Source organism: Mesitornis unicolor, unplaced genomic scaffold (genome assembly GCF_000695765.1).
Source record: "Mesitornis unicolor isolate BGI_N332 unplaced genomic scaffold, ASM69576v1 scaffold1366, whole genome shotgun sequence".
Lineage (NCBI taxonomy): Eukaryota > Metazoa > Chordata > Aves > Mesitornithiformes > Mesitornithidae > Mesitornis > Mesitornis unicolor.
Window position 1 is genome coordinate 32 of NW_010190024.1, and position 24,368 is coordinate 24,399.

At 49.7% G+C, this 24,368-nt stretch overlaps 1 protein-coding gene across 1 annotated transcript in view; it reads right to left on the reverse strand.

Annotated features, from left to right (window-relative positions):
* Positions 1–2,375: 2,375 nt before the first annotated feature.
* CPD (carboxypeptidase D) overlaps positions 2,376–24,368 on the reverse strand; it is a 24,083-nt gene continuing 2,090 nt past the window's right edge. Inside the window, exons 2-21 of the mRNA XM_010186236.1 lie at positions 23,721–23,968; positions 15,747–15,889; positions 14,855–15,024; positions 13,920–14,287; positions 13,316–13,519; positions 12,272–12,427; positions 10,973–11,082; positions 10,591–10,693; positions 9,987–10,129; positions 9,253–9,422; positions 8,423–8,734; positions 6,981–7,176; positions 6,558–6,713; positions 5,653–5,770; positions 5,128–5,223; positions 4,967–5,031; positions 4,675–4,806; positions 4,123–4,308; positions 3,708–3,807; positions 2,376–3,061 (exon numbers count right to left, since the gene is read on the reverse strand). Coding sequence (XP_010184538.1) covers positions 2,835–3,061; positions 3,708–3,807; positions 4,123–4,308; positions 4,675–4,806; positions 4,967–5,031; positions 5,128–5,223; positions 5,653–5,770; positions 6,558–6,713; positions 6,981–7,176; positions 8,423–8,734; positions 9,253–9,422; positions 9,987–10,129; positions 10,591–10,693; positions 10,973–11,082; positions 12,272–12,427; positions 13,316–13,519; positions 13,920–14,287; positions 14,855–15,024; positions 15,747–15,889; positions 23,721–23,968 — 3,403 coding nt within the window. The 3' untranslated portion in view covers positions 2,376–2,834. The remainder of the gene's footprint in view (positions 3,062–3,707; positions 3,808–4,122; positions 4,309–4,674; positions 4,807–4,966; positions 5,032–5,127; positions 5,224–5,652; positions 5,771–6,557; positions 6,714–6,980; positions 7,177–8,422; positions 8,735–9,252; positions 9,423–9,986; positions 10,130–10,590; positions 10,694–10,972; positions 11,083–12,271; positions 12,428–13,315; positions 13,520–13,919; positions 14,288–14,854; positions 15,025–15,746; positions 15,890–23,720; positions 23,969–24,368) is intronic.

A 24,368-nucleotide genomic window follows, 5' to 3' on the forward strand; every position in this document is an offset into this window, starting at 1 on the left:
TCCCACCCGCGCCCTGATGCCCGGTCCCCTCTGACCACCCCGCGTCCTCCTTGCAGCCCCGAGCCCCAGCGTTGTAGGAAGAACGAGACAACTCAAGTGGACATCAAAATAGTTTTATACAGATTATTGGATCTCGGTATACAGGTAAAAAACAGGGCCCGGCTGAGGGCAGAGCCAGGACTCGCCTCGCCCCGCCCCAGCCCGCTTCCAGGAGAAGGCTTCAAGTCCCTTTTAAAAATGTACATTTGAAGGCACAGTGCACGGACCAACATGCTCCAGGGACAAGCGCCCACAAGGGACCAGCTCCTCGCCAGTCGCTGCACAGGAACTCCTGCAGATGGACGGAGAGACTGATGGTGAGAGGAGGCTGCTCCTGCCTTCGCAAAACTGGCAGACAAATGGACCCAGCACTTTCGTGCCGTGGCTCCAAGCACAGAGCAAGAGCCAGATGCCCCACCTGGTCCTGCTGCGTAGAAAAGTCTCACACATTTGCAAAACATCTCAAATCCACTCACCTTAAAAATATGCACCTAATCCACACTAATTGCAAAATGCACTCTCAGAGGGAAAAGGCTGACCCCTAAAGAGACTTATTGCTAGTGGGACAAAGCAAGGCCAGCTCCACCCAAAACCTGCTGCCAGAGCAAAGAAAGCCCAAACAGAGCACTAAGAGCAAACTCAACTTTAATGTAAAACCCCAGCTGCGTCTCTTAAAGCCCTGAGAAGCAGGAAACATTTGGAGATTAGCCAGGGCTAACGCTATTGTGCGCTGCAGCCCATTACACATGGAAAAGGATCAGGGCTGTTCACGGCTCCTGCAGAATGGAGGCAACAAAAGCAACTGTCACATTGCAGTGATGCAGGACAGGAGCACGGGGAACGCTCAGCCTCATCTCCATGTTCTCAGCACACCTCCTCAGACAGATCTTAGCACATTTATTGAAAAATAATTCCCTGTGGAATAGGGAAGAAGGTATATACTGGTGTCTAAGGGTTCTTTGTCCCTCCAGATAGCTATACAGAATCTGAGATGATGACCATGGCAGCATGACCACAGGCATGTGGTTTGGGAAGGGCATCTACCTCCCACAGAGGTGAGGAACAGCTTCTTTCCCCAGTGACATTGCCCAGCAGCCTGCAATGGGGAACCCATTGTGCTGTTTCCTCAGAGGAGAGCAGGCCAGAGCTCTGCAGAACAGACCCCATCATACAGTGGGGTGCAAACATCCCTCCACAAACATCACATGCAGGTTTCACTATAGGACCTCCCCAGGTTGCTGGAGAAGAGATCAGCTCAGGGCAAACTAGAGACCCAAGATATTGCTGTGCCAGGCTCCTGTACCCCAGAGGTTGGGTCAGCAGGGCAACAATTAAAAAAGAAAATGAGCAGCAAGAAAATAAGTGCCTATTCTAACACCAGCCTTCTGCTCAGAAAGCACAGGAGCTTTGGAAATCAAAACATTTCAGCCATTCTTTCCTTCTATATCCCACAGATCTAGTGTCTCTTGTGGATGCAGGCTGAGGTTCCTCTTTCCAGCTTCTTCCCAAGTGCCACTAAGCAGAATCTGGCTGCTTTCCCCTTCTCTTCCAGCACAGCCGTTCAGCCCTTCCTCACACTTGTGCCCATGCTCCTGCAGCAGCAGACACAACTGCAGACACACAAGCAGGTGGAGCTCTTGCTACATTTTTCAGGGATGCTGGAGCAGCAAGACCAGCAGGCAAACCTGATGCCTGCAAGCACCAGAGCTTGATGAGAGGGTGTTTCCAAAGTGCTCTGATCCCTAAATGGTATTAGGTGGACAATGGCAAATGGTGCAGCTTTTCTTCAAAATTTAAGACTGAAGTTGGGCCGTGGATACCTCCAAGACCTCTCCCTGCTGCAGATTTCACTGTTTCCTCCTGAATAGTGGTGGACTTGAGCAGAACTGGTCAGGTAGAGTCAGACTCCTTTCTACAGTGTCCACCACAATCAGTTCCTCCATTTGCTGAGAACCCTCAGTCACTCTTCCAGACACTGCACTGTTGTGACACTAACATGAGACCCCAAAGGCCAAGTCTACTACACAAATGAGAAGCAACTGGGGGTGATGGGGATAAAGTTTCTCTCTTCCCCAGAAGTCAGGAACAGCAGTGCTGCAGAGCTGGCAAGCAACTCAACGTTGTTAAGTTCACCGAAGCTCTGACATTTGCTCCTTTCTCCTGCCGACATCAAGAATGGATGTCATCTTCCCCAGTTTTCAGGATGCCAAGTCACTGCCTGGGACTAGCACCACATTAGAGGTGTTCCACAACCACTGCAGATCACAGCAGGCCACAGCATCTCATGGTGGGGAAAGCTCCAAGGAAACAGCTGAGAACCAAGTACAATCTTTTCTGAGGGCTGCTCTGCAGAACGTGGAGTCAAGTGAAGGATCTGGCTTTCCTCAAGGACAGAGTGGAAAACACAAAATCAAAACAGGTAGAGGAACTGCTTTGGAGTGTTGTAACCACAACCCTATGCAGGCTTTGAGGCACTTCCCCACCATCTGCTCGCTGTGTTGAGATGCTGGGGAAGTGCTAGGAATTGTGCTGGCCACCCTGTTAAGTTGCCTTTCAAACAATGTCACATGAACCTCCAGATCTTGACCCAAAAATGAAAACCCATGTCCTTACCCCCAACACCCACTGATTTGCACGTACATAGGAACAGAGCAAATAGTAGAGGGAAGTTGGGAGCTGCCACCCACACCTCTGGAGGACACATCCTGCAAGCTAATGTTTCAAAACTGAACCACAGGGATTGCCTCTGCCATTGGGTCTGGTTCATGGGTATCTCCTTTCCTGCCCCAGAGGTGTCAGTGTTTGCTGGAGTACAATGTTTCTTCCTCAGTGTCTGTTTCATCCTGGAATTCATGGCTCAGGAGGGACTTCTTGGAGCCGGTGGACATCATGCGGATCTCATCCTCATAATCGTCGTGGTGCTGCCGGAGGCGGTGGAAGCCATCCTTGTGTCTGTTGGACTTAATTGAGCAGACACACCAGATGATACAGGCAGTGAGGACCAGAGCGGACATACTTGCACCTACCAGAGAGAAGACACTGAAGTTAATGCCATGTTCCCTCACTCCTTGGTTTCTGAGTCCATCTCTTCCTTTCTACAGTCACAACCACTTTCCTCACTTCACTGTGACCCTGCTCATCCCCCTAGGCCACAGCAGACACGCTATGCACGAGAGCTGCTCCCACAGCGACTGCACAATCTTTATTTTCTGTGTTCGCAATATAAGATGGCATCGCTGAGCTCCTCTGCAGACACTGGGAATTAACTCTTGCCTCCACAGCAGCTGCCACCTTGACAAAAAATAAAATCTCAATGCTTACTTGGTGCCACACCACTCAAAAGAAATCTTGGGGAAGAAGCAAGACCTCTTAGGTCCCAGCTCTATGCTCTCCCCATTCCAGGCATCTTGAAGTCCATTCTGGACTCTTCAGACCCCTGCAACACACTCTATTTCCTCCCTCATTCCCATCTCCCAGCCCAGCATCACCAGTCCAAGGGTTGTTGGGCCAGTTTGCAAGGACAAGCATGTGTCCAGAAGGCAAAACAGGAGTAGGTTTAAGTCTGCAGGCTACTTTTCCAGTCCTGTGACCCTCAGAGAAGGGTCACTGCCAGCAGGAACCCGTACAGAAAGCAAAACTGAAAGCTCTGATCAACAGTGTCACTTTACCTGCAACAGTTACAACCAGCTCCCTGGGCAGACCAAATATCCTGTTTTCCGTGTCAAATACAATGAGCACAGAGCTGGGTGCATCATGACGTACAAAGACCTGCAGAAAGACATGAGAGCTCAGACTGTCTCAGAGCTTGCACCTCTGATAGGAGTCCAGGCAAGAGAGGTACTCGCTGACCAGGGCAGGACCAGGCACATGCCAGACAAGTGCAATAGAAAAGAAAAGCTACTGCCCAAAACAACCCTGCCACGCTGGGAAATTCTTCTCCATATGTTATATCAAGGCAGAAAACAGCTCCCCAGGGCACAAAATCAGCAGCTGAACGCAGTCAATGAGGCAGAACCCAAATATGGGATGCCTTCATATGACAGGGAGCAGAGGGGAAGATCTGCAATATGGACATTCACGTACCTTGACGTGTTTCTGCTGGTACCCATCTGCTTCCACATTGATGTTATGCAAACCTGGAGCCAACAGCACATGGAAATAGCCACCTTCTTTAGTATAGACTTTCAGACCTTCACTAAAAACAATGGTAGCTTTAGAAATTGCCTTGCCACTCTTGTCCTGGACGAACCCATGGACTCCTTTATGAACCTGAAATAAAGCATTTCAAACACTTCATGCTCAGATCCAAACACATGGCACATTTGTAACTAAAACAGGATCTAATCCTCCCCTCAGTTACACCCCATTCTCCATCTCTGATCCTCCTAATAAATACAAGCACACAATACAGCAAGGACTGCTCAGCCCACCATGAGGCAGCACAGTACAGATTCTTAACTCTCACGTCAACACATTTCCTGGTCACTCGCTGCCTCCGTTCAATCCATCCCTCCTCAATTACAACCCTCTAATTACACAGCACCAATATAAACACAAAGACTCTCCATACTGCTCTCTTCCTCTCCCCTTCCCTTCACTCCTTGCCAGAATTTCCTCCCACGGACCAGGGCTCACCTCCACGAGCATGCTAAGGAGAGATTTCCTGTGGTCTGCCCACAGGCCAGGGAGCTGCCCTGCGCTTGGGAAGTAACAGCAGCTGGTATAAACAGTGATCTCTGGACAATGACCAAATGTAACGCTGAAATCCTGCAAAAACCAAACCCACAGTTACAACAAAAGAGGTGGTATTGAAAAAGCTTCGGAAAGTGCACCTAGAGGTGGGGAAGTTTTGCCCAGATATTGGAACAAACAGGCTTTTTAATGCTTGTTGAACAGAGATGGAAAGCCTTGTGCTGTGAGGACGTACCTTCATACTTCCAAAGTGGCTGTGCCATTCAGAGCCCTGGATCACACCACCAGGAATATTCTCATCTGTGAGAGCAAGAACACGGCTGTCAGATGGGACTGCCTCTAGCAGAGTCCAGCACAAGCTCACGGGAGGGGGTTAAAGGATTCAACCAAACATACCTGATTTATTTGGGCAGCCTGGCTGGCCCAAATGCATCACTGGATGGTTGTTGGCATAGAGAGATGCCAAATGCTTCAGTGTTTCTTTGTTCTCCACTACAAAAAGAAAAGTGAGACTCTGAGAGTGAAACTCCTATTCACCAGAGGGAAAGGGACAGATTCCCATTCTAACCCCATGATCCTGTATGGAACAGTGACACACACTGTTGCACAGGTACTCCACCTTCACTCTGACACTGTGGGATGGTATCAGAAGCAGACTTTTTGCTGGCTTTAGCCGAGAAAAGATTGAAATACTGTTGTAGGAATGGAAGTGGTACGTGTTCTGATCTCTCGGTGAATCCTGTGAGGTTTTACAGTTTTACTTAACAGGCTGTCAACTCCACATACAAAGCACTGAACACAAAAGGAGGCTGCAGAAAGCCACCAGCACAAGAAGCTCTTACACCCTGCGGTCACATGAACTTCCACAGAGACAGCCTGAGGGTAATTGTGTGTGCAAGGCCCTGGAGAAGTCAGTCCTACCTGTCTGCGCTGGCTTATCGTACGGGTAAGTGACAAGCAGGGATCCTCCATCCAGTGCAACAGAGAGGCTGAAATCCTGCTTCAGTATCAAGTTCTCTATGATGGCTTTGGTCTCAGGCTCTCGTGTCCCCGAGTATCGGGAGTAATTGCCTGTAAATCAGAACAACAAATAGAAAAAAAAGGAATCGACAACAGCTTCCTCCACTATTTGAGAGGCCAGCAGAAGTACATTTTGTTTATGTCTGAAATTAAGTCTGCTACATGTATTAAGAAGTATGTGTTAGAGCTCAGCAGATGCACCTGATAGATCAAGTAAAGCACCCCGTCCACACTGCCTACCCATGGGGAGAATTCATCTGCAAAGCTAAACAAATATGACACATCACTATTTCCCCAAGCTATTTACTTTTGTGAGGCAGGTACTTCCTGTGTGTTTGCTCTCCTCCATGTCACTGCACTGACATTTTCTTAAGCAAGTATTTGGGATGGTCCCAGCCAAACCTGGCCAGAGGGAACGCTTCATCCCCAGGAAGGGTGAGCACAGCACTGACAGCGCTATGGGTACAGCAGACAGCTACATGGAAACCAGAAAAACACGAAAAAGAAGATCATTTCTAGGGGGCATGAACAGAGGGCATTTTTTTCAGAAATTGGGGGTTCAAAGAAACAGGAAAAATACACTAGGTGTTGTCCGACCTCTGGATTATTCCTAAAGAACACCGCTTCATCTTTTCCTTGCAAATAAAGGATTGCAAATTACCATCTGTAAGGGGGATCCAAGTTTTGGAAGGTACCCAGCAGCAGTACAGGTAGACCCTGTAACCAAGCAACTACACCCAACCCTAGAGCAGCCAGCAGGGGACTTCTACTGCAGCCTGCGTTTCTACAGGGTCACTACAGATCACTTGGCTTTGGTTTGCTTTACTTGTGAAGTCTGTGTCCAGATCTCTGCCATGAGCATTTGTCTGGCCTATCTTCGATGTGCAGCCTCTCTCCTGCGCTATCTCACGTCCGTCTGGATTCAGGGAAGGCACAATCACAATCCGTGTCCGGTCAATGAGCTGAACAAAAAGAGGGGAAACAGGACAGTAAAGTGCAATTAGTAGGGGTCGCTTTCTGTACATCTTATTTGTCTGGGTCTCATCCTAGGAACTGCTGCTTATATTGATATCAGCAGTCAGAGGTTCCCACTGGCCCCATGGATTTCACAAGACCTCCCCACTGTGTGTTGGATTGCTGCAAGTCACAAGCCACTAAGTCTCTCCCAGAGAGCACTGTCTTCTCAGGATATGCAGGCTCCAAGAAGGTCCCTTGCATTGGCTCCTCACCTTTGTAACTGCAGCGTTCTTCTTGTAGTTCATGCAAAGAAATTCTGCCAGCGTCAGGAGCAGCTCTGTACCAACGGGAGCGTTTCCGTGAATACCAGCAACAAAGCGGATCTTTGGCTCCTCGGGCTCTGACTGGTTGGGCTTGTTGGAGATTTCAAGGGACCAGATCTGACGGAACTCAACGCTCTGACCCAAACTGCCAAGAGATGAGAAACCAGAGCATCAGCTCAGGAGCACAGACACACTCCTAGCCTGGCCTTATGGAGAAATCCTGGTGCAGAAAGGAACTGCTGCCTACCTCCACGGGGAGGCTGTGAAGACAAGTGATACACAAAACACAACCACGTTACAAGAGATTTGCTGCAGCACTGAACCAAATTCACTACAAACATCAGTTTGAACACAAGCATCTGTGTAAGAAGGTATCCAGGTCCATATGTAGAGGACACCCAATGTTCCATATATCTCCATATAGCCTATAACATCAGCATAGATGTGCAACTGCTAAATGCTCTGTGCTTCCAATGTTGGTTTTGATTTGGTTTGTTTGTTTGTTTTTTCCTTCAGAGTGGGACACATCTGGACATTAAACTAATGTATAAAGCACCCAGTTTAGGACAGAAGCAGGCCTATTTCCAGTAATGGTAAAGTTGTTGCTACAGTCATGCCATTAAGTTCACAAACTGAATGCGAGCAAAGCAGTGAACACAATCGAGGCTGATGCAACTGGACGGACAATAGAGGCTACAGATCAGAAAGGCAGCCTTGGCACCAGCAGGGACAGCACATGAGCACATTGTGCCTGGTAACAACAAGCAAATGAGGCCCTGGGACAAAGAGATTTGTGCTTTCTAAAGCTGACAGAGGGTAAGCGCTACAGGTCACAAAGGAAAGCAGAGGACTGCAGACAGCTGGCCTCCTGCAGGAGGGCAGAGACGTTGGCTCAGGGCAAGCTAACTCAAATGTGTCTCTCACTCCTGAATTAAAATCTGAAGGCAGACAAACAAAAAAAGGCCATTTGCAATTTGGAAGTAAAATGTGATCACTCTTGCTGAGGACTCTTTAGCAGGGTGGGTGTCAGAAAGGATTTGGAAAATGGAGGAAATGGAGAGCATGGAACAGAGAGATTTGCACAAGCCTGGGATATCAATGGTGGGAGTATCGCCAGTCCCAGGACCCTTGGGGAACCGACAGCGTCTCAGGTTTAAGTCAGTAAAATAATGTCTCAGGAAAAAGTGCATGGATGCATCTGCGAGTCCCTGCAGTCACTGCTCTGCCACCATGCCCTTAGATGTGGGAGTCACTCAAACTCAGGGACGAGAGGGAAGGGGGGGGAGGAGCTCCCATTCTCTGCACTGCATTCACAGCTCCTTATTTCACTACTTCCCTACCACAGGCTGCTGCTCGGGGAGGAGCTGAGCACTGCTGCTTTGAGTTTTCACCTGGTGAGATTTGTGATGTGCGGGTAATTCAGATAGAGGCCTCGGAGGAACTCAGAGAGGTCTTTGTAAGGGCGGTATCGGTATGGAGAGACATCCACTGCAGATGTAAGCAGGAGGCGCTCCAGGCCATTCTCAGCAGAAAGGTCTTTGATCAGGGTCTCAAACTCCTTCTCGCTGGGGTCGCTGGTGTCTGGGGTGTTCAAGACCGGCACCTTCCCCTCGTCCACTTTGCTGTCTGTCCGTGAAAGAGTGAAGTTGACTTGCACCCCACCTTTGCTGCCAACTTCCACTGTCTTAGTGACCGGATCATACCTACCCAGGGAAGAGAAGACACAAGGAAATGTCAGGGGTTCAAGGCCTCACACAATGAGCCACCCTCCTTCCTGGCTGACATTCACACGAGACTGCTACTGCTCCCCAGCCAAAAGCAAGAAGCATAAAAACAAAGAGCAAGAACACTTCAAAGGGAAATGGGAATGGCAGGAACACAGGGAGCAGGACAAGAAGTCAGGCTGCTTTAACCCAAAGGTTTTGTGAGTGGTTGAAGTGATGAAATAATTTCTGTGGGCAGCTGCCAGCAAAACAATTTCTCCTAGAGACAGTAAGTTATCAACTCCCTCTCCATACCACCTACAAACAAGGGAAGGTTTGGATGGCACACTGGTGCCAGGTGAGTAGTATGACATTGGGGTAGCATCACATTGCTCACTCTGCACAGGCCAGAAGGCAGGAGAAACACCAGCAGTTCCTGTAGGCAAGGGTAATGGGACTACTCGTGACTGGGGAGTCAGTTTTGCAGCTGTCTGCTTCTTGTGCCACGGCTTGCTCACCCACGGGCAGATGCTGTGATTTTGTACATCCCCTGGACCAAGAGGCGCCAGTAGTCTCCATCCTTGTAGGTGGTCAGCGGGTGGTCGATGTTGGCAACGCTGATGGTGGCGTTGAGAATGCCCCTTCCGTTCGTAGCATCCAGCACAAATCCCCAAACGCCGCTGTGAACCTGAGCACAGACCCAGAGCCCTGCTGAGCGCCAGCCCTTGTGCTGCCTCCCAGCCCAACACACAGATGTGGGAGCACACACCACCCACATCCCACCAGCTCCCAGCCCAGAGGAGTGACACGTCCCAGAAGGGTTCAGGTTAGAGTTGCCAGCAGCTGGCATGGACAGAGATCACCTGATGGGCACAATGAGCAATTGTTTGGCTCAGGGTGCCACCACAGCACCCTTTGCTCCACACCTTTGTTTGCATGCCCCAGGTGCACAGCACTACCACCAGCCCCAACTCGGATGGGAGCAGCACTTTAAGGCCACTCCAGCCTAGGGAAAACCAAGGCAGTGGTAAATAAAAAGCCCACATCACTCAGCTGCTGTTTCCCTACTGTTGAGGAGGAGAGAGGAATTGTCGAGACATGTTCTGATGGGGATGGTTTCTGTGGAGCAGGTACCCTGTCTAGCCAGGAAGCAGAACATGCTTCAGCCCACAGATCAGCCTGTTCATTCTGGCACATCTAATACAAACCCCAGAGGCAGCTCACACAATTGCTTGAGGTCAAAGTATCTCACCTGCTTCATGAACTGGAGCAGAGACTGGCGGTTCTGCTCCCAGTACTTTGGCAGCTCCTCAGCTTTTGGATATTTCACACAGCCCAACTCAATGGTCACTTCAAAGCAGTTTGTATGCAAGTAATTCCAGTCTTGCATCCCACCTACAAGAGGAATGCAGAAGAAGTTTTGACAAGCTCTCCTGAGGCTCAAAAAATAATAATAGTAAAAAAATCAGATAATGGAGAAAAATGAAGTACGAACTACAGCATGCATTTCATAGCTGAAGAGAGAAGGGCTTTTACACAGGGCATCATTCAGGCATCAAAGGGATGCTAAAGCAGCAGACAAATAACCACCCTTCTTGTAAATACCTTTCATGCTAATACACTGCTGTAAAATTTTATGAAACTATTTTGTTAACAGCCAGAAAAACTACACTATAAATTCCCTCTCCCAGGAACAACTTTATCTGGGCACATTATTTAAGAGGTTATAAAAGACACAAGTCCCAGCGATCTGGGCTGACCAATGCAGAGTTTGTGACTGATCAGATTAGATACTTTAGGCTGCACATGCATTAACTTGGAGACAAACAGTGCAAGAGATTTAAGGTCTACTTTACCTGGAACGTTGTACCACTGAGCCCCATTAGTGATTCCATGTGGGAAGTACTCAGTGGGGTACATATCCTTACAAGGGCTTCCCTGATACATCTTTTTATTTTCCTAAAAAACAAGATGCAACATGTGAAGCTCAGTTTGCACTCTCCAGCCACTGGCACTTCAGTTCTAACATTAGTCACACATGTGGGGTTACCAAACACAGAGGTTCATGTAGATGTGTGTTTGTACAGCCGCAGTATAAGCAGACAGCACCCACACCCAACAACCACCCATAGGCATCCTTACTTTCCCGCACCCTCCTCTACCAGGCACCCAGGACCTTCCCGACAGCATCAGGAGTTAACCCAGCCGGATGTGCCTGTTTTCCCATTAGAGCTTTACCTTGGAGTAAGAAAGTGCCAACTGCTGAAACACAGCATCATCTGGGGATTTACTGTATACAGCTATTCCTTGTTCATCATCATCAAAGGGGTAATTAACCACCAGAGAACCTGCGGGGGAAACAAGCTTTGACTCGTACTTGCATGCTTTCCAAGTGATCACCAACCTAATAGGAGAAGCTTTTCTTTTCCTCCACAGAGTGCCAAGCTTTCTGTTTCTCAAGACTTGGCATTAAACAAAGCATTAGGCTCAGTGGATAGAAGAGACAACAAAAGCACAGGAAGAGATAAGACTGCACCCAGTTGAGAAAGTGAACCCAAGCCACCACACATCAAAGGTTTGGCTCTTACATGCAGGAGGGATGAGCACAACCTCAATGATTGCTTTCACAGAAGACAGAAAGCAAGGGGAGGAATTTCCTAGAACATGCACGGTGCCCTTGGCCCAATCGCTGCAGTCTTTCAGCCTTCTGGAGTTTATTGCAAGCACTGTCAAATTATAATATCCTTGACTTAATGAAGCTTTCCCTAATCACGTTGTGCTAATAGCGCCATGGAAGCCCAGACACCATCACTGCTGGAGACCTGCCTGCTCCCTCGTACCACACATGGTATTTCTGCACTATAAAATTAGGTATGTTAGCACAAAGCAACCACCTGCACGTTACCACAGCTACAAGCCAGCAGACAAACTGTCTAGGGAGTAAGCTGTAATACACAGACTTAATTTAGATCATTCCAAAAAGATAATTAAATTACAGCAAATTTCATAATTCTGCCAAGCAATTCAAGGCAGGCAACCCTCAGGACTGCATCTTGCTTCCCTCATTTTATAAATACTATGAAGGTGCCAACAGCCACAGCATTGTATCACATTGACAGACCCAGCTGCTGAGCAGCCGCTGATGAGAATCCACTCTCATCTCCAGCAGGCAGTGAGCTTCTCTCCAACGCACATTCTGCCTTCAGAGAAGTGGTTGGGGTCCTCCCAGCAGCCTCTTCAACTCCCCGCATATGTGCTTGGGAAAACAGTTTTCACCCTCTGTTTCCAGCTTCTGATCCATCTCCCAGCAGCACCAACAATAGGTTTGGTTTACTCTTTGTGTAGGCCCTTTGGAAATGGCCTTACCCCTGTTGCAGGAACCAGGCTGCCTTTTCTCCTGCCACTCCACAGCAAGGCCAAGGGCAGAGAGCTCTCAGAGCTCCTCAGCTCACAGCTAGGACACCACAGAGATAACCCTGCAAATTCCCATCCCTCGAACCTCAGCACAAAGGAAGGAGCTTGGTTTGGCTGCCATACCTCCATGCAGATTTGCCGAGAGCACAAATGGGTAAGTCTTTAACCAGGTCATGACAGCAAGGGTTTCTGGCTGCGGAGGGTCTGCCACATGGACAAACTGATCTGGGAAGTTGCGGTTCAGGTCGTAGTTGTTGCTGTTGTTTCTGCCAACAGTACCTCCTCTGTCTCCTGAAAATTAAACACATGTTCAAGCTTTCACGCTATGCAAGTTTCCACTTCAGTGCAGAGGCTTCATCCTCTTATTAAGGAGCTTACAACTATCAATTGATAGAAAACAGCAGAGAACACAACAGCGCTGGCTTCCTACACCTCAGAGTGATGGGACCCCCACACTCCCCTTCAGTGGAGGCCTGCTCAGGGCACAGTGGTGTCCAGGGGCTCTTTCATCAGGTGTTTGCACAGGCCCTTGGTGCCAGCCAGACCACAGCTAGCAGAAAGGCAGTGAACCATGAACAATTCCAGCAGCCTGATGTCACAACCGCAGAAACCTCAGAGCTCACCTCCTCAAACCAGCTGGACAAGTTTTGTTAAACCCAAGCAGAGCTTTGCTTCCAGAAACTCGCTCTGGACAGATTTTGTTCTGCCAATCTGCAAGAGCCACGCAATTTAAAGGACTTCCCTGAAGGATATTTTCGCCAATTTCAACATCACGATAAAATTCTATATTATCCTTGGACGAATGCTCTGCAGACAGCCTGGCTCCTGCATCACACGTTACTAAGAGCATGGACCAAAGCAGAGCAAGTATGAGCTGTGTCAAAGGAATGTCTTTTTTTAAAATAAGCCTTGGTATAGCTACATAAGGGGACCCAAACAGGGGCAGCATATATATCTGCTGAAGCATAAGAGCTCTCTCCAACAGCTTCAAGCATCAGTCAACTGCCCACACCCTGCAGTGCGGGGTCCACTCACTCATCCCACAGCACGCACCAAGTCCCCTCCCAGCCTCCCTGTGCAGAGAGGGCTCTGCTCCAGCAAGGCTTCCAGACTTCTCAGAGAGGTACCACAAACCCAAAGGCTTCTTCTCAGAGCTAGATACCCCACAGATAGCACTACCTTCCTGGGACTTCTCATAGCCATCAGGGTTCATGGACGGCATGATGTGGATCCGCGTGCTCCGGACCAGGTCAGTCACTTCAGGATCTGTGCCGAAGTTCTTGCAGAGGTACTCGATGAGGTTCAGGAGCAGCTCTCGCCCCACAACTTCATTCCCATGCATGTTACCGATGTATTTGAACTCCGGCTCACCTGTGGACACATGGCCACACCAAAGAGACAATTATAACCACTGCATTAACACTTGGAGACATCTCACCACCCCGAGCATTGCTCTCTCAGGCCTTTCTGCAGGGCTGGAGGGCATTTTCCTAAAATTTACCCCTTTGCTCCCACAACACTGAAAAGGATGAACATTGTTTCAAGAAAGCCCCTTGGTCCTTTGTCCCCAGATCTTCAAGACCAGTGTAGATGTCCACAGCAACACATTAGTGCCACCCACTGCACCCGGCCTTTTTAGAAAAGATGCTGCAAAGGAGCAGCTTAGTGTCTCTTCAGACAGCTGGACACTCCTTTTTCTCTGCCCACAGTCTCCCAATGCAGAGTCTGTCAAATGTGCTTGTCTCTTGCTAAAAAGGATTTCCCACATTACCGGCTTCATGGACACCAGGGTTGTCCGAGATCTCCATTACATAGAGCTCCCGCAGCTCTACCGACTTGCCCACGGAGTAGAGTCGTGTTATGTTGGGGTACTCGTTGGCATATCGCCGCAGAAAGATCTCCATGTCTGAAAAGTGATGGTGGCGGAAGTCCACAGGCTGGACAGGTTGATGGAGAGAAGTTGGGCTTGGGGCCTCTGCCTGCACAGGGGTGGGGGTGATGGTAGAGACAGGAGCAGGCGCTGCTGTGAGTTGTGTGATGTTAGGAGCTGGTGGGATTACAGTTGGCTGCAAGGAGAAATCCACTTCTGTTGCGTCTCCCTCCTTCACCTCGATGTTTTCTCTGGTCACTGGTGTGTAACTGTGAAAAAAGCAGCTGGCTTCAGCAAGAAGGCTCTGCAAAATGGAGACCAAACCCCCTGCAGCCTCTCCACCAAACCCACTGAGATGTTAATAACCATATGACAGATTCACCAGCAACAGGACTCATCCCACTGCCACCAGGCCCAACTACGCTGCTGTCCCTGCTGTGTCACAGAGGCACGAGTTCCTCTTTACGGACTCACCAGGGAAGAAGCCACAGGCATATCCAGGGCTCACCTAGGAGTGAGCTACACATTCACACCCAGACTTGAGACAATACAAACTCTTACTGAGGTGACCCTACTGCCTTTCTCCCTTTGACCAGAAAGTAAGGTGCAAGTTGACACAAACAAACCAAGATGACAAAAATGCTGTGCACCCAACAGCACCCTGCTGCAGCAGGGCATGGGGTGAACAAACACAGCTGCAGCTCTAAGCTGGAGCCCTTTACTGCTGCAGCTTCCAGCCAAGCCCCTTAAATACACGAGATCCTTTTGGGGAAGAAATCAAGTGAAGGAACACAAGCAGTTGGCAGTGTGGGTGCAGGCTGCCACAGAGACATTACCCCATTACAACTGCAGTCACATTGTAGGTCCCAGGCACAAGGAGTCGGTGGTAGTCGCCAAATTTGCCTGCGGTGATGTTATGAGCAATACCAGCAACAACGATGGTCGCGTTCTCCAGGCCAGCTCCACTGATTGCATCCCTGACAAAGCCTTTCACACCAATGTGGACCTGAGGAAAATAGTGCAAGAGCCGAGCTGAAGACAGGTAACATCAGGGGAACAGTGTCCTCATCCACTAATACCCCCTGAGCAGGACAGCTGCCAGGCAGAGACACCCAAGGGCCCACGATTCAGACAGCACTTGGCCAAATGGCAAGGACAGGAACTCCAGCATGCACTGGGAAGGCAGCAAGACCTCAGAGCTGATCCTCCCTAACAAATTCTCCATTTCATTCACCTGGGCACACAACAATATGAACACAGCAGGGTTACTGGCCATACTGAGGGACAAAATGCAGCTGCCTCCCATTCCAGTTTAAACTGTCACCTACTCAACTCATGCATGGGCATCTGGAGACAGCCTGGCAGAGGACTCTGCAAGCCAAGGTCTCAGCAGCGTTGGTGCTTTTGAACATCACTGGAGGTTCATGGCACTGAGGCCATACACGTACTCTGCATTACTTAGTGAGATCTTCACTGATCAGTCCCTCTGCTTAACACTGAGCCCCAGGAAGTCCGTCTGAGCAGGGGGAGGATGTGGGAACTGCGGCAGAACCACAGAGACACACGGCAGCTTTGTAGCCACAGACCTCTGCGCAGCAACTGTAGCAGTTGTGTTACCACACGCAGCAAGCAAAGCCACAAGAGCAACTGAACGCGGTGCTCTCAGCCCACCACGGACACATGGGTTTTACAGCTGCTGCCCCTGCACCCCAGCCCAGCCCGCGTTACCTTCTCAATGAATGCAAGGAGAGAGTCCCGGTTGTTCTCCCACTCCTGCTGAAGCTCTGAGGTCGGCGGGTATTTGCAGCAGGACAGCTCCAATGTAATCTCAAAGCAGTTGGCCCACACATAGTTGTAATCCTGCATTCCACCTGAGAAAATGAGGCAGAGACATGTCCCAAGGGCAGTGCACAGACATCCCACCATAGGATGCACATTTTTCCCTGTCCTTGGCAAAGATACACCTTTTCTGTCCCCCACGGCATCTCACCACAATGCTATCCTCGCTTCAGAGTGAACAACCTAAGGAGTAAAGTCAGATCAGACCATGGTGAGAGCTTGCACTGGGGAAGACTGAACTCTGTTTCCCAGTAACTGGCACACTGGCCCATTCAAGTCAGCTGCAGACAGCAGCACAGCACCTGGAAATTCATATGAGTTCATTTCACTGTGAAGACATTTTCCAGCCACTAGAAATCCTGGATGGCAGGGCAGGCACACCGCAGTCTGAGAGCTTGCGCTGGGGAAGACTGAACTCTCTGTTTCCCAGTAACTGGCACACTGGCCCATTCAAGTCAGCTGCAGACAGCAGCACAGCACCTGGAAATTCATATGGGTTCATTTCACTGTGAAGACATTTTCCAGCCACTAGAAATCCTGGATGGCAGGGCAGGCACACCGCAGTCTGAACATCGCTGCTCTCCAGTCCTTCGCTATGCACTCCAAGCCACCTTTAGATTTGTGAGGTTTTCCTGCAAGAGAGGTTACTCTGCCCTAAATGAGCTTCAGGTCTCTGATACAAAAGAACACCCCAGGCTGTCAACTTGGGAGGTGGCAGCTCAGATTTGCATGTCAAAAGTTTTGAGGACCACCACCAGCTGTTCTCCCAAAAGAACAACTTAGCAAAACTCTAGACAAGATGAGAGCAATGCTTCCCCTCTCTACTTTCTCAGGCTGCTCTTTTCCTCCAGCTCCTTATCTGAAGGTCTCCATTTACTTGATATTTAGAGCAGCCCTGGCAGAAAGTCTGACAAGGCCTGACGTGGTGACAGCACGCAGTGAACTGCAGCAAGTCACCTCCAGGAGACTCCTCTTCATCTGAGGGCAGTGAAATGGCTCTCACTGCTGAGGATTCCTGTGAGCCCACAACAGCCAGGTCCTGCAAGAGGAGAGTAGGACACAGCCGTGTCCACCTGGACAACTCCAACTGGGAAACTTGCTCTTTTCCCTGATCCCTGCATCCCCATCACCAGCCTAAATTAAATTAAGGGTGTGGCAGCACCCGGGGACATCTCACCAGATTAGTGTTCAACTGGCCAAACCTCCATGAGCACCAGAAAACAGGAGTACGCAGAACTGGTACGCAGTACCAGTATTAAGGTCATCTTGCTACCCTTGCCCTTCAGAGAAACCACAGACACTGCTATGAATCAAAGAGGTCACCTTGTTCCAGCGAGTGCCCTGACCCCGTTTGCTGAAGTTTATGTTCAGCCCTCAGCAAGCAAACCTGTTTCTCAAAGAGGAATGAATCACATACAGCAGGACCTGAGGTCTGCAGGTATCAACACTCAGGATCTTGCTGCTGAAGACTGCAGATGTTCAGCCCTCTAAACATTCATGGGAGTCTTCAATAGTAAAAAGGACATTCCAAAACCACCACAAGTCTGTGAAACAGGTTTCAGAATCACCCTGACAAATCCCACTGCATGACTGTAACCAGATGTCATGACCACATGAGAGGATTGTTCCCACCACCACCAGCAAATCAGGCAGTTGTGTCAGCATGGAAAACACACTACACTAAGTTTAATGCATACTGATGGTATCTTCTGGGTTACACAAACTTAGACAGTTACAATCCAAGACAGACTGGCACACCACGGCCTTGGCCACCACTGCCCAGACAGCCCCATCCCAACCTGCACAGCAGCCCAGAGACCTCTGTGCGCTGACCACACGGCTCCCACCAGTGCTGGATGCAGGGGTGCAGGCAATGGCTCTCTTCCAGATGAGCTGAGGAAGTCAAAGGGGCTCTCAAAGCCCATCTGTCACGGAACAGCTCTACCTTTGCCCCACAGGAGGCAGATGCAAATCTCGGGAGAAAGAAAGCAGAAGACAGCCTGTGGCACAGCACCAGCCTGCGGGATGCCAGCGGGCAAGCCTGTAAGAAACACATACTTCATACTCCCACTCTCTGCTTTGCCCACTGAAGCGCTACATTAGTGCTATGCTAATAAACCTCACTTGCTTTGTCTGCACAGTTTCCCAATCATCCACAAGCGAGGGACCCTCCGGGGTGCCAGGCAATTAACCAGCCAGAATGGATCAATACCGTGATGCAAATGAACTACCTGGCATTTGCAGAGGTTGTGTTAATGCACAGCCGGGAAAAGCTATCAGCAGCACTTCACCAAGCAGGGGAGACTTACAATAAACGTGGGGGCTGTGAGCATTCACTGTCCCAAAAGGTCAGGGACCACTGCTCTCAATTCAATAGCCCTGCTGCACGCGGGTAACGCAGAGATGGACTGACAGCATAAAACAGGATTTAAAAGAATAGACCCCTGGGAAGGTATGCGGGACGGTACCACATCAAAGACGTCCCAGTTCCTCTCAATCCTTCTGGGAGCTCACTGCTAGGGGAACACGAAGCTTTTATGGTAACAAATCAAATGTCACTTGCAGGCAGGAGGAGAGCAGCGCAGTTTGTGCACGCGCTGAGATCAAAACAGGAAAGAGACTTTTCTGTCCAGCGCAAGGGGCCAAAAACTGAGGACTTTAAAACTCTCCAACTCAGTTCAAGAGGTTAAAGGAACAAGGGCTGCGAATCTGATGCATACTTGGTTTTATTCAGCCCTGTTACCAGGCTCAGAAAAGTAACCCACAGCAGGCTGCTCGCTCGCCAGTAAACACCACGCAGAGTGAAACAATTTGCCAGCCTATAACCATCTGTTCATAGCAGGACACTAATGCATTTGAAAACATCCACACGTGAACCAGAGCCATTATGAAACATATTTAGTGCTTCATCTGCCGCTCAAGCAAATTTAGGACAGATGCTCACTCATAATAGAGCAGCAACGGACTAAATTAGAGCTTGCTACATCAATTTTGGTAAAACTGTCTCTTCAAGAAAGTAGTCCACTGCACGCTTGAAAATTTGGATTGTATATGCTGCACATATTTGGCCTTCACACAGCCCCGTTGCAGAGCAGGACAGTTATTTTTACAGCATATGAAATGACGTATTTTTCCATATACCATCTGCACAGCCTCTCCTGGCTACGCAGAGGATCTGGAGGTGTAAAGAGAGAGCGGTGCACAGCTCAGCACTAGCAGAGCACTACACTCAAGGAGCAGAGCAGAAAAGCAAACTGAAGGCAGCAGGCTGTCAGACTACAGTGCTTCTACTCTACCTGCCTGTTTGGGCAGTATCTGAGATAACTTTTGCTGGATTTATTCCAGCATTTTTTAACAACAGGGTCTTTTAGCCCATGCTGCGCAAGACTTCAGCCTCCCAGTGCAGCATCATACCTAATTTACTGGTGAGTGAAGCATAGCAAATTGAGCAGCTTTCACCCACAGCAAGCCAGTCCCTGGCTGGCAGCAGATGCCAAAAATGCTCAGAACAAACCTCTCCCCTGCTCCGTCCCGCTCCTTGAGCACCAGGACTGCGCTTCAGGCGAGGATCCCAGCCCAAGCAGCACAGGGCTCCCACTGCCAAGCTCCACACCAGGCAGGCAAGCAGGAAAACACAGCTCTCGAGTCCAGCCTGGGGATCCAGATACCATACATACACCACGTGCCAGCAGGAGCCTTCCAGGCCAGCCAGCAATGACTCCATTTTCAACTGCACTACACAGAAACCTCTCTAATTCCAGCTCTCACTGGAGCAGACGCTGGGAGGTAACATCCCTGCAGCTAAGTCAAAGCAGAGAAATGGTCCTGTCTGCTCTCCAGAGAGCCGATGGCACAAACCAAGGCAGAAATGGGATTAAATACATGGTACAAGTCGCTTACTCTGGGGACAGAAGCGACTGTGTTGTAGCATGAGACTGGGGTGAGCACCAGCACCAAACAGGCTGGGGAACATTTTGGTCCTTTGCTCTACGATCCTTAAAACTCAGCGAGGGTGAGGTTTGAGCCTCCAACTCCAGCAGCTGCATCACAGCCCAGAGCAACACAGCCCTGCAGCCTTCCCAGGGCTCTCTCACAGGGGAGGGCAGAGCCTTCCCAAGGGCTGCACCAGCACAGCACCGCTCAGCAGCTCACCTCAGACATGAAAAGAGGCATCAGACCCTTGAACCATCAAGCCAATGCTTTTCTCAAGAAGGAAGAAAAACTTGCAATAAGAATTTTATGAAAACACAAAATGCATAAGGGCAGCTAACTGTGGATAGCCCAGAAAGACATGGCTGAGATCTCCACCAGAGCTCACACTGCATAACCGCTGTGTGCCCTGCCCAGGAAACAGAGGCCACCACAGAGATGCCATGGGCACACACTGTTCTCAGCCCTCCTTTTAATTGCTCTGAGTGTGGTGCCACTAAAAGCCATGCACCAGCTCAATGTGGCTAGTAACCATGGCCAAAACAACCCGGTAAGCACACACGTAACCTAAATCCACTTTCAACCTGAGAAAAGAATTCCAGTCGACACCAGAGACACCTCAAACATCACCGTCAGACTTGCAAGGCAAGCGACTTTCAGGAAGGGACTGCAAATAATGAGAAGACCTTCCAAGGCTCCCCCAAAATACCCTATTGAATGTGACGTTGAATTCAACTTCTGAATTGACTCTTTACAAAATAAAGGCAAGCACGTCCTTCCCACAGATGACTTAAGTGATTTCTTAACCACCTTCCAAGCATCACCTGGACCACACACCAGCCCAGACTTGCATGTATTTTCTTGATCTGAGTCAGCCACTCAGCAGTTAAAACCCCCAGAGGTTAGAAAGGAAGGAAGAGTAAGAGCATGTACGACAGAGATAGCCTCCAAAAACTGTCCCCGTCGTGCTTATCTATAGCAGCTGGAATGCAGAAGCCAAATTCAGGCGTCTGGCGGACAGCCATCGTTCTCTGTGCACGCTTGACCTTAAAAATTACTCCAGTGGTTTGTGCTTGCCACCTCGGCTTGACACACGTAAGAGGTTGTTTGCAAACTCAAATGAAAGTTAATGGGGTCTGACACCTGAACTGGTAACTCTGGGACAATGAATCCCATAGCAGTTGGCTTTCCAGTATGTTTGATTTCACACGATAAAATGTGGCAGGAAAATTTCCACCTGTTGAGACATTATGTTCTCATTTCTGTTTTTCCTGGCTTTCGTTCACTTGGAGCCCGCAGTCCCTGCTGGCACAACCCGATCCACAGGCCACAAGCACCATCCACCGAACCATGAGCTCTGGTTAGATCTAGAGCTCAGCCCAGCCCAGAGAGCCCCCGCAGGGCACTGGGATTTCCCCAGTCCCATTTCACCACACATTTAAATTCTGCAGTCACTGGGAAAAGCCTCCTGGTGCGAGCACAAGCCCCAGCAGTCCCCGGCGCAGAGCCAATGACTCAATACAGCCACCGTGGTGGTTTTGCTGCTTCTGTCACACATGGCGTATAATTGACTCCCCTTTGCCCTGCTCTTCATCCACTACTAGAAGTAAATGGTAACACCTACAACCCCAAAGGGACACAGTAACTTCACGCATCAAAATACACATATGCTGGCCTCTGCGGTATCTGACAGTTCACTCGTGCCCTTCCCTGGATCTCAACTCCCATGGGTTACACTTTCCATGAACTCCTCAGCCTGGGAGGTGCTCCAAGGGCTGCCATCACCCTCCACGTGCGCATCTTCAACAGCAATAAGATGTAAACTACCACTTCCGGGAGAAAACACACAGGACTGCCAACCTCAGCCACGCTCCATGCTGAGTGTTAGTGTCAGTGCACCCTCTCTATAACCTCTGCCTGTGAATCCCCTGCACAGCTGGGCCTAAGACAGTGGCTTGTCACAGCAGAAGGGTTTATATCTGCAGAGGTTGGAAGCTGGAGGCTATTGGACAGACCATAAACCACAGCGATGGCAGCACAGAGCACACAGGTCTTCAGTTCACACCTTGCCATTTCCTGTGAAAGGAAAGTAGGTGAAACCTCTGCTCTGCTCACTGACAAGGCAAAGGCAGCCCAAAAGGTTCGTGTATTGGTGCCACAGCCTCTAGCAAACCTTGTACTGGCTGAGTGTCTCACATCCGAGCAGGAGGATGAAGAAGCAGCAAAAACGCTGCTCACCATGGGCAGGGGAACCCAGGTTCTCCCCAAAGCTCTCCCCTCCAAGCACACCCACCCTACCTTATTACAAGGTCAGAAAACCTTACAGCTGCAGCTGACAAACCTCCCCATTCAGATGTTTGCTGATAGCGACTGCCACCAGAACACGGCAGCACAGATCATCCAGGATATCCTGTTCCCTCATAAGCAAATTTGCCAGATTACACAAACCTTCCTCCTGCCAGACCTTTCACAGCAGCAGGTGAACCTTGAGCCAGCAAACACCAGGGCTGGTGTGTGTGACAGGGCGGAGGGAAGAACGCAGCTGCTAGGGAAAAGCATCTTATTTGAACACAACATCTTACTTGACCAGTGAAAACCTGGAGAATGATTCAGTCACCACTGAAATCCAAACTTCCTCTTCCAGCACACAGGTGATGTGTTCAGGCACAATATTGTATCCCTCTGCCTCCTTCCCAAGCAAGGGGCACGCAGGGTTAACACAGAACTCTGCTCTGAAGCCCATGTTTTGGAAAGACATAGCCTTATTACAATTTATTAAGCTGTAGGCTCTGACGGATAAACAACGTGCGATGTCACTGCTTGCTCAGCTCTCCTGCCATCAGCCCTCAGCCCCAGCGTGAGGGAAAGCAGAGCTGCGCAGGCACAGAGCAATGCAACTTCTTCAGGTCATTTGTGCAGGGTTTTTGTTGTGTCCTCACCACAGAGGTTCCTGCGCTGTCTGGCAAGGCCGTGGTTGTACAACATCCGCCGAGAGGGCACGGCGATGGTGTAACAACTTCTAATGACACAGCCAAGATTTCTCTTCCCGACAGCCCACAGAACCTTTTCCACAAGAGCATCTTGCCACACAAGCTGTCCTTTAAATCTCGTTTTTAGCAAAACCAACACACACAGCGCAAGCTCATGGCCAGGCCAGCCACCTCCACACAAGCAGAGTGATGGCACCCGGAAGTTAATTTGCTTATATCCAGATCAACTCCCAGCACAGCTGCCTAACGGAGGGAACAGGAGCTCTCCTAGAAGCCTTAGCAGACCAAATTCTGGATCCTTTCTTGACCCCATCGCACTGGTGGACGAGAACAGGCCGTGCTGTTGTCACCCTCTGCACAGGTCTAACAGCAGAGCAGCTCATAGGAAAGCTCCATACCTCACTTGCAGCGAGAGCAGCTCCATTAGCTCAGATCACATATTTAAATCCTTTCACACAGCTTTACAGCAGGCTATTCTATAATCATTTAAAAATTACAAGTTTAGAGGTTAAAAACCCCACACAGAATACTGGCATTGATTTAATACCTATAACAATAGTTTCCTCTTTCCTCAATCAAAATTTAGTAACCACCTGGAGACCTAATGACAGTTCCTTTGGCAAATGAAGCCTCCCACATGCAGGATAACTCTCCAGCACCTACCAGGGTCAGGAAGAACCCTCCGGTTTGCTGTGATCTATTCCCTGCAAACATCTCCCAAGCTGTGATTCATCACGCACTTACTGGTGCGCCTGTGATGCCACTTCCCTGCATTTCAAGCTGCTAAAATACATTCAAAGCTAAAAATACCACTTCACCCCCTCCCCCGGCCTTTCCTCTGTGATAATCACCACCGGTTTGGATGTCACTTCTCAGCAGCAGCAAGACACTGACTGTGTTAGGTGAACTAGCAGAGCGAGGGCGATTCACCAGCACAGCTCACCTTCCACATCGTACCACTGCGCGCCGTTTGTGATACCATCTTGGAACGTCTCTCCCTCCTCGCCAGGGCAGTTGGGTTTGCCAGTTCTCATGATGGGGTGATGTGACGCGTAAGCTTTGGCCAAATATTTGAACACTTCATCGTCGGCTGATTTACTGTAGACTCCTGTGGGCTTATGCGTGGGAGAGTCATCATAGGGATAGCTTGCAACCACTGAGCCACCGTGAAGATTGCCAGAGAGCAGAAACCTGGGGTTGGGAAGGAGGAAAAGAAGCGAGAGTCATGTTGGAATAATTTCAACAGGAAGCTGGCTACAGCTGCCTAACCAGTTATTCTGCTGCCTTCCGACCCAAATCGTGTTCTCTGGAGCCTCCAAACTCTATTTGGGATCAATGAGGCAAACGGTGCCCATCAGACAAGGTGCCCAGCAGTAACGCCACTCTGGAAGAGGAAGCGATCGGACCCTGCGCCGTCAGCCCCATGCAGGGACAACACCTGTGGAGCTGCAGCTACACCAAGGTTATGTTAACAGATACCTGCCCATCCAACACCGAGTGGGCTACTGTGGGACAAAAAGTCCTGGGAGATGCATCCCATCGTGTTAACAGCAGCCTCCAACACAGCGAGCAGGACTGTCAGAGGGTCTGA